The sequence below is a fragment of the Trichoplusia ni genome, chromosome 3 (genome assembly GCF_003590095.1).
Source record: "Trichoplusia ni isolate ovarian cell line Hi5 chromosome 3, tn1, whole genome shotgun sequence".
Taxonomy (NCBI): Eukaryota; Metazoa; Arthropoda; class Insecta; order Lepidoptera; family Noctuidae; genus Trichoplusia; species Trichoplusia ni.
In genome coordinates this window covers 1,979,550-1,989,254 of record NC_039480.1, presented here as the reverse complement: position 1 = coordinate 1,989,254, position 9,705 = coordinate 1,979,550, and the positions used below count along the sequence as shown (strand labels likewise).

Below are 9,705 nucleotides of genomic sequence, written 5' to 3'. Positions count from 1 at the left end.
ATATAACCACACGTAGTAGTAAACCTGCTTGTTAGTTGTTACGAGGGCCTTTATCTGATAACGTCACAAAGTTTGTTTTATTTATTTATTGACTATTCATAAACTTTATTGTATGTTAAAGTCCAAAAGGTTTGATAAGTAATTCGACGTACATACATTATCAAAGTTATTTGGAGTCATAAATTAAAATTATAGATAAAGTAATCTAGTACAAGTGCGAAGCAAGAAATCGTGTGATCATGATCAGTGTTCAAACATTACACTCGTAAACTGGTTTTGTGGTGACTTTTGGACTCTGAATAACATAGGCTTGTGAGGCGAAGTATATATTAAAAAAATATAGTTTAGTGCTTCAACTTATACATAAAAAATGGCAGAACAAAAGCAGAAAGTTACGGACGAGCAATTGAAGCAGTATTTACCTGATTTACCAAGTGGCCCATTAGATATTTATAGAAAACAGGCCTCGTTCGACTGGCGGCGTATGAAACTCGCTTACGATAACTTAAACACTTTGAAGTTGAAAGTAAGGAGAAAAACATTATTTTTAATAACTTAATGAGAAAATATCAAAATTAAGTTTTCTCCTTGATCCTTTTTATAAGTCCTTTTCTTTCTAGGAATATTTCATTTATTTGCCATCCTTTCTAATTGCTTAAAAAAACTTCAGAATGATATATGGAAGTTCATGGAGAGCAACCCGCTGTTCAAGCACACGGAGGCTACCCGAGTCCTGGATGATGAGAGGCACATCACCACCAAGAGGATGTACACTTACTACAATGAGAAGTTTTTGGGTTTTGAAAAGGTAATATTATATTTTGAGTTTAATTTTAAACCTTTACTCTATGGCTATATGGTAGTTTTTAGTGTAACTTGTTTTCAGTATATGTATACACTTTAAAAAAATCCAATATAAAAGTTAAAAAATATATGTGTATATTTAAGTATGTGCTGTGTGTATTAATAAAACAAAGACTGCCCAAGTTTTCATACATTTTTTTAATTAATGCCAGAAGACATTTTTTCACAGTAGGAATTTTATTGAATTATCATTGTTTAACTTATTTACATTCATATGCCAAAATCAATTGACAATCCAATACCTAACATATACAATTGTTTTGTGATTTCATCTTGATTGTTATAACTGTTATGAATTCCTTTAACATATTCTTAGTCATGTATTTACTTACAAATTGTGCATGATTACATTATTAAATTCAGTTATTAGCATAAAAAATAGTTATAAGTCAAGGTTATTGAACTTATTATAGCATTGTTCAGGTAAAAGACTGCCAAGTAGTTAAACAAATTATTTTAATTGTATTTGAAAACAAAGTACAGAAATAATCATAGGCAGAACAATTTTTTCTAATAGAAAAAACTAGTAACTAGTCTATTTATCAAACATGGAATTTCATCATAACAAACTAGCATAAGCACTAGAATTGAAAGCCACTTTAAAAATGTAAAAAGTAGGCAAAATCAGGTTCAGTGCTACCACAGTATTGCAAAGAAAACTAGGATAGCTAAGATAACGTAAATATTCTAATAGGTACTCAAAACCAAACTCAGAATGAAACCTCCTTTTCAGATAATCGAAGACCCCCAAGCATTCCAAGCTGAGAGCGAAGCCTTATTCATGTTCGACAGCTCCTTCGCCGTGAAAGTCTCACTGACTTTCCGTATGTTCAGTAATGCTATCCAAGGCAATGGTCAAAGTCATCACTACCATCTCCTAGAGGCCGCTGAAAAGGCAAAGATAGGAGGATGCTTCGCCTTAACCGAAGTGTCACATGGCTCTAACGCGAAGGGAATGAGAACAACAGCTACTTATCTACCGGAGAAGAGGCAGTTTGTTATGCATAGTCCCGACTTCGAAGCCGCGAAGTTCTGGGTTGGGTCTTTAGGTAAGAATATTTGTTAAGATAGAGTCTATTAACTACTCCAGGGTGACGCAACTACGCCATGTAGTGCGCCGTCGCGTTTCCTCAACTAAGTACACTAATATTACTTAAAAGTAAGCCTCTAGTTACCGACAATCCTAAGTGAAAGTAATAATCACCATAATTCTCTAAAATCGTCAAGAATTCCGCATTCGTTAGACATTCTTGTCATAATTGGTTGTTGCTTGCTAATGTCGGTAACTATGCTCCCTCTCCCCTTCCCCCACTAGCGCTACGGAGTTTAATTAACCTCAGCCAGGTTAAGCTTGAACAAGTTGCGTGATTAGTGCATGTTCGTGCTCATAATCGTTCATTAATCAATCACATCCGCTGTAATCCTGTGAGTCAGTATTTGAGTGAAAAATTCTACTGTAAAACAACCTCGTAGTTATGGACAAATGCCGTCTAATCCCGAATTTGTTTGATGGTAATCGTTTTGGGACTAAAATCGCATCAAACACTTGTATTAGTTCTTACATTAAGGGGGTTGACGTAAACGTAAACGTTCGTATTCATTCACCTTCATCGCAGAGTTCAAACTCAATGTATAATAATGTTCAAAGTTCAACGTATAATTAATGGCCTGTAATGACAATTATAGAACAGATACATTAACATGTAAATGTATACTGAATGTAGGTAATTTTTATTCACATGTAGGTAAATGTTTTATTTTAATATCATCAACTTGAACTTGGTTTTTTCTTGAATACTGTTTACGTACAGAATAATTTTGTTACTCGTTATTCGAAGGGAAAATTACTATGGAGCTGTCATAATTTTATCGAAAACAAAACTTAATAACGAAGATTTTTGTTGAAATAACCGACTCCCGCATTAAGGGTAATAAAACCTCTGTGTCGCGGAGGGTTTCACAAACATTTAAGTGACAAGCATTTGTGAATACAGATAATTTTCAGACGCGGTGATCGGTGGTGACCTCAACCACTCGGCTATCCGTACATTCGAATTGTTACTTTAGACAAAATATATTCGATGAATATTTATTCATCAAAACTTATCCCGATTTAGCTAACGAATATATATTTATCCTATTTTCTATCAAGTTCTCACTGCACCTTGTAGTTGTTGCCAAATAGTGAAAAGCATATAAAATTAAACAGTTTTGAAAGAATAACAGACGACTAAATTACAAATTAATATTTAGACTATAAGTACCTATACCTATATCTAACAGAATTCAATATGTGAGGGCCGTTTATAACTATTCTTTCGTGTACCTTTGCTATCAGTTTATCTATCACAATTTATTACTAATATCTAAATCTTGTCACTATGTGTGGTACGTTCTAGATGTAGCCTAAGGTTAATACTACCATTATCAATTATTAATATAATAAATACCAAAATATATATCCTCCAATGTTGGCCTTGAAGGATGGGGAGTAGATTTTTTCGGTGCAGAGGAGAGATGGAAAATGGAATTACTTTATTTTCTTTACTTTGTATTTTTAGCGAATGTCTCCTATTTCTCCTAATCCATTTTCATACCATGAAAAAGTTTTTTTTTCTGGAAACTGACTTTCTTGAAAACCATATTTCTAAATATAAAATCTTATTTAATACTTGCAGGTAAATGTGCAACTCACGCCATCGTCTACGCGATGCTGGTGTCGAAGGGCAAAAACCATGGCCTGCACACGTTCGTAGTCCCTATTCGCGACCCGACTACCTTGAAGCCATACCCAGGAGTTATCGTCGGCGACATCGGCGAGAAGATTGGGCTTAATGGAGTGGATAACGGGTAGGTTTTAAAACCAAAAAACACTTTTTGCCTTCTTCATGCAGTTACGATCTACTCGGATCAAAATTAGAGAAAGTTTCTTACACAATATCTATTAAGAATGAAACCTTTATGAGCTCTTCGGGACGCAGCTAATTCCAGTGCAGTTCGCAGTAGCCCTACAATGGCAACTATGGCAACAGTCTTGCTTCGAGTCATAGTAATACCGTTAAACATTGTCAAAATACTCATGTCAAATCTTATTTCAATATTATTAAAATCTAGCTGAAAAGATTTAAATATTCCGAAAGGAAGCTATCAAAAATGAAAAACACAGTTTTAAAGAGGAATCATCAATTAATCTTCATATTTTCAGATTCGTAATGTTCAATAACTACCATCTGCCCAAGGAGGCGGCGCTAGACAAGTTGGGAGGTGTGGACGATAACGGAGATTACAAGACTCCCTTCAGGGATCCCAGCAAGAGATTTGGTGCAGCTCTCGGCATCCTATCAGGTCAGAACCCATTTTGTATTGTATTACCTCAGTTTTTACACCCAACAATGAATCCCATGGTAATCTGACAAAGTAATATTTGACAGTGTTGGTACATTTGATACTTAAAGAATTTTAATAATAATTTATTACTTTAAGTTAAGTACCGTAAGTTTTTTTTGTAAACAAAAAAACTACTCCGAAGAGTTATAATAGTCTTAAAAGCTTTTGTGTTACGCAATATGAGGAAAAAACGTGTTTATAATTTTATTGTGAATGCTCATGACGTGATTAGTATGATGAACAACAAAAAAAAACAAGAAATACAATTCTTTTTTATGCGACTTTAAGCATAAAAAAGACCAAAAAAGTGTGTTTACAATTTTACTAAGATTAATATCCTTTTGTTGTTTAGGTGGCCGTGTCCATATCACAGCTATCTCCACATACTACCTCCAGAAGGCTATAGTTATAGCTATCAGGTATTCTGCTGTTAGGAAACAATTTGGCCCTGAGAATGCTGCTGAGGAGACACCAGTCTTGGAATATCAGCAGCAGGTATCCTTCACTTCACCTTGCACATATTTCTAATAAAGACCGGGCGATAACTCGAATAATCCGTTTAAGCCTAAGAAGTAAATTAATAAAATTATACCTCAAGTTAGTATCACTTTCAGGTGGACCAAACTAACAAAGCATCTTGGCATACCACCATGAGTAAAAAAATACATCGAATTGGCAATTTTTTTGTTTCATTACTGTTTCATTGCAATAAATGATGTCGTCTGAAATAACTATTTTAGAATTACGTTTTACTATGTCACGGGTTTGATCCCCGCGTAGGAAAATTGTTTGTGTGATCCAAGAAAGCTCGTCTTGAATCTGGGTGTCTTTGTGCATATGAATTGAATGTTTCTTGATACCCTCGGACCCAAGAAATAAGTTCCTAAGTGCGAGAGTCGTTTTTTTTAGGAAAATATGACAATAGACTTATTATAAGTTTGCTAGACTAGATAGATTCTGTAATATCTTTATATTGTTTTCCCAGCAAATACGTCTGTTCCCGTATCTGGCAGCTGTGTACGCGATGAAGATCTTCTCCGTATGGCTGAGCACTGTCCATATCAACATGACTATCAAGAACCTCTCTGGTGAGTATTAACTATGCATTTGTTATAACAATCGAACTTATTTGCAATGCTTCATAAACAGAATTGTTGTTTATTTCGTAGCTATCTAAATTCTGAACCACGTCTCAGAAAAACTAAAATATAAAATTCTCGATGTCGAAATTGATGTTCTCCAAAACAGCTCGACCGATTCAGATAAAATGTTGTGTGCACATTAAGTAGGTCTTATTCCCTAAAACTTATTTGTTTGGCACAACATTTGCTGGGAAAGCTAGTACCATACAGCTATAGACCTAGAATTAATACAAATGTGGTGTATGTCTGCTTATCCAAATTACCTATATCCAATATGTTTCCGTCCGTCCCGCACCAGGCAGCAGCGACAACTCGGCGGCCGCGCTGGGCATGGAGCTGCACGCGCTGTCGTCGGCCGTCAAGCCGCTGTTCGGCTGGACCTCGCGCGACGGGATACAGAACTGCCGGGAGGCCTGCGGGGGACATGGGTACCTTAAAGGTAAACTAAACATAAAAGCATACAAAATATTTTTTTAAGAACAAAAGCAACCGACTTCCGTAAGAAAACACTGATGACCATTTTTTTTTACTTTTTGGGGAATTGTGGGTCCAAATCACAGCTAATTTACGTTAAATGAAAAAAGAATCAATAAAAGCGGTTCATCCAGTTCGAAATTCTGAGGTATCGAACAAGAAAAAAAACAGAAGAATTGAGAACTCTCATCCCTTTTGAAAAGAGTTGCTTCTCTACGCCTATATATTCTGTACCTCGATATCCCTATCTCGCTTCTACAATTTAAATAGTATTCGTTTTAAAAAGCTGTAGGCGATCAGATCAACAGTGAACAATTTTCAACGCATCTTAACAAACAAAATCAACTAAAAAGTTTTAAAGTATTCATCAGGTGTTAAAAATGTAACCTCTTGTAACTGTTCCGAATCGTTTCTTTGTTACCCACAGCATCAGCAATCGGCGATCTCCGCAACGACAACGACGCGAACTGCACGTACGAGGGTGAGAACAGCCTCCTGCTGCAGCAGACCAGCAACTGGCTGCTCAACGTGTGGGCGCGGCGCGACAAGCTCTCCCCCGAGGACTCGCCGCTCGGCTCGCTCAACTTCCTGCAGGACGCTGATGCGCTGCTCAAGGAGAAGTGTCCCTGGACCACCACTGAAGAGTTTATGGAGCCCAAGAGTGAGTGCTTGAAAATATACTTTAAGTATGTGGTTAAATTATGTTCCCATCACTGTTTAGGAGTTGTCAAAAGGACGTGGACTGGAGAAAGACTTTATTTCGGCAGTCTGTATTTTCAAGTAGGTTATCTTCAAGTACGAATCTGAGGGAAATCAACCTACAGCCGAATAACTGGCCTGTTAAGCTAGTGGTTAGCTCTGAATGACCCAAACAAATGTTATTGCGATGAGCACGATCATTTGTTTTATTTCTGGGTGTAATTTATCTATATGATGTGCGTATATAGAAATATACAAGTACTATTAACAGTCGTCTGATACTCATAATACAAACTTAACTTAGTTTGAGACTAGATGGCGTTGTAAGAAACTTGTAGAATTCTAAATATTTTATAAATTATCTATTCACAGACTTAATTCACACGTACAAATGGCTGACGGCATACATGCTGAAGAGCACAGCAGAGACGGTGCACAAGCTGCGCAGTCAGGGCAAGGACAACTTCACCGCTAAGAACGAGTCGCAGGCGCTACAGGCGGTCACACTGTCCGTCGTATATGGAGAGGTATGTATTCAAAACTGTATGTATGGTCACGAAATTAGTAGTGTTAAGTGTAGCCCAGTTACCCCGATTCACCTTGGTATTAGAGAGTTACCACACTGGGCAAGCTCATAAAGAACAGTCAACTGCACGGATAGCCGAATGGTTGAGGTCACCATGTCAAACACGCATGACGTGTTGAGAGTCCGATCCCCGCGTAGGACAAGCGTTAGCGATAAATACTTACATGAAGCCACCATGGGCGTTACGGTGAAATGTTTGCGTAACTCTTATTGTGTAATCTGCGAATACCTGTGTTGAGTCTGGGTGTCTTTGAGCATGACTTCAAAGCTTTGTATAACCCCCCACGACACAAGGATTAAATTCCTTACTGAGGGAGTCACTATAAACAATATCAAATGGGACAAGTATCATACAGTAAGAATCGTACTAAAACTAGTTGAACAGTGTATTATAGTTAAAAAACTCGGAAGACTGACAATAATGACATCATATTGTTTCCAGAATTACGTTTTGAATCACTTCTACAAGACCGCGTTGGAGCAGGAGGATGTGAACTGCAGACAGGCGCTGCTCAACCTGGTGTCACTGTACGGCGCTTTCCTACTCGAGAAACATCTTGGTACTCTGTATATTGTGAGTATCAAGCTATGAATTTTGTAATATTACTATCAAAATATAAGCTTAAAAAGATTTTTGTACTTTTGTTGTGGGTTCGATCGATTTTTTCAAGCGTAGATTTATAATGTCGTTTATTAGTTATCATTTAAAAATCTTTACTTACAGGACTTGCAACAATATTTGAAGTAATTAAAATACAAATAGAATAAATTTTGTTCTCTTCACAAAAGGGTTAAACAATTTCCTTCTGGATACATGTAGGTTCACACTCAGTTACTCAAAATAGTAATAACTGTTACAGTCGCTAGATAGTGCTTATTAGATTGATTTATAGGACTTTAATTATGTAGAGCTTGTTTTAGAAATATCATATTGAAGCAATGTACAATAATTAATTGAAGTCACAAGGCGCTATATAATTTCACGAGTAACAATTTTCTCTGATGTCGGTTAAATAAAATGGCCGAAGTGCTCACACGCGTCGCTGCGGCGTCGCACGCCCCTCACTCCGCCGGGAGGGGGGAGCTACGTACGACCTGCGACCAACGTAAGGTCGGGCCTGCGGGTGGCAGGGAGGGCACCCTGCCATCCGACCAGCTAACAGGCCAAGAAGGAGACGGATGTGTCGTCCTGCACGTCCGTTCTTACGAGGGGTTGGCTTTTAAACCAACCTTTCGAGAAGAAGTCCAAAGGGACATAGGCCGGTCAGAGTCGCGCTGAAGCATGCGCGAGAGATCCCGTGGCTCTGGGTCAGGCAGTTGAAGGGGCCCGGGGTATTTTTAGTCGGTGGGAGACCGACATATCCCCTCGCCGCTACGTGTGTAGACAATACACTGTACCCATGTGTGCAGGGCGGCTACCTGTGGGGCGCGGCGGGCGCGGGACTGCGCGCGGCGCTGCTGGCGGGCTGCGCGCGCCTGCGGGGGGACGCGCTCGCGCTCGTGGACTCACTGGCGCCGCCCGACTTCTGTCTCAAGTCCATACTGGGCGCCGCCGATGGACAGGTATTATACACGACTTTTATATCCATAGTCCATACCACATGATCATCATTAATAGCCGACAGTCTTTTTGACAGGGTTCTGTAAATTTTGTGCTAATTGCTTAGGTAGGCACTCTAAAAAGTTTCAAACTGAAACGAAGCCCAGGATAAATAACAAAACAGCTTTTACTTAGTGAATTAGAACTAGAAAGGTTGAGCTAAAAATGTATGTCAATATTAAATGTATTTAATTAGGAGTTCCATTGACCTTTCTCAAAAATATGAATTATCTCTATTTACCAAAATGTTGCCATGTTAATCAACTATAAATAAAATTACAATATCATAGCATTTCCATAAAAAAACTTGTTGAATGCATTATATAAAACTTATTCGTATATTCCAGGCCTACAAACACATTCAATCATCGGTTATGACGTACCCGGGCGCCATGTCGCGACCTGAGTGGTGGCGTGACGTCGTCTACTGGGAGTCATACGCTCCCTCCAAACTGTAAACCTTATCACATACACATAAGATCCATTCTACAATACAACTAGTAATATGTGATAAGTCTTGTTAAACATGTTCATCAAAAACAATAAAGCACTTAATCTTGGAGTTCCAAAATATTTTTTGACTGAATTCCGAATTCTGGAATACACAACGAAATGAGAATGAAAACGTGCCGAAAAGGTGCATAGTGCATTGCATAATATTATCTGTTAAATACTCGACTGTAAGGTAAATAATTATGTATATGTTTTTAAGTGCAATAAAGATGTATTTATATTCAGTAGAGCTAAGCTCTTAAATGTTATCAGAACACTTGCCTTTTATACAATTGTTAAAACATATTTTATAACAAGTGAATTAAACTTTGTTGATAAATTGAATGTTTAATCGAAGTTTAGTCTGCAACAAACGTACAATTTGAATCTTTTAATACGTAAAAATGAACTTATAATTAAGATAATTAAAATGAAATCATATCATAATAGAAGAATGCATA

At 37.5% G+C, this 9,705-nt stretch overlaps 1 protein-coding gene across 1 annotated transcript; it reads left to right on the top strand.

The window, feature by feature from the left end:
• Positions 1-72: 72 nt before the first annotated feature.
• LOC113508821 (peroxisomal acyl-coenzyme A oxidase 3) lies at positions 73-9,516 on the top strand. Its single transcript, XM_026891959.1, has 13 exons — positions 73-526; positions 671-808; positions 1,598-1,913; positions 3,543-3,714; positions 4,070-4,209; positions 4,604-4,746; positions 5,237-5,339; positions 5,692-5,832; positions 6,295-6,528; positions 6,939-7,093; positions 7,595-7,726; positions 8,563-8,715; positions 9,100-9,516. The coding sequence occupies exons 1-13, from the start codon at positions 371-373 to the stop codon at positions 9,208-9,210; spliced, it is 2,094 nt and encodes a 697-aa protein (XP_026747760.1). The 5' UTR covers positions 73-370; the 3' UTR covers positions 9,211-9,516.
• The last annotated feature ends 189 nt before the right edge of the window (positions 9,517-9,705 follow it).

What these genes read in the sequence shown, in the direction of transcription:
- LOC113508821 (XM_026891959.1), top strand. Translation starts at nt 371, where the DNA reads ATGGCAGAACAAAAGCAGAAAGTTACGGACGAGCAATTGAAGCAGTAT. An exon ending in AGTTTTTGGGTTTTGAAAAG is followed by an intron (nt 809 to 1,597) that starts GTAATATTATAT and finishes CCTCCTTTTCAG; the next exon opens with ATAATCGAAGACCCCCAAGC. An exon ending in AGCTCTCGGCATCCTATCAG is followed by an intron (nt 4,210 to 4,603) that starts GTCAGAACCCAT and finishes TTTGTTGTTTAG; the next exon opens with GTGGCCGTGTCCATATCACA.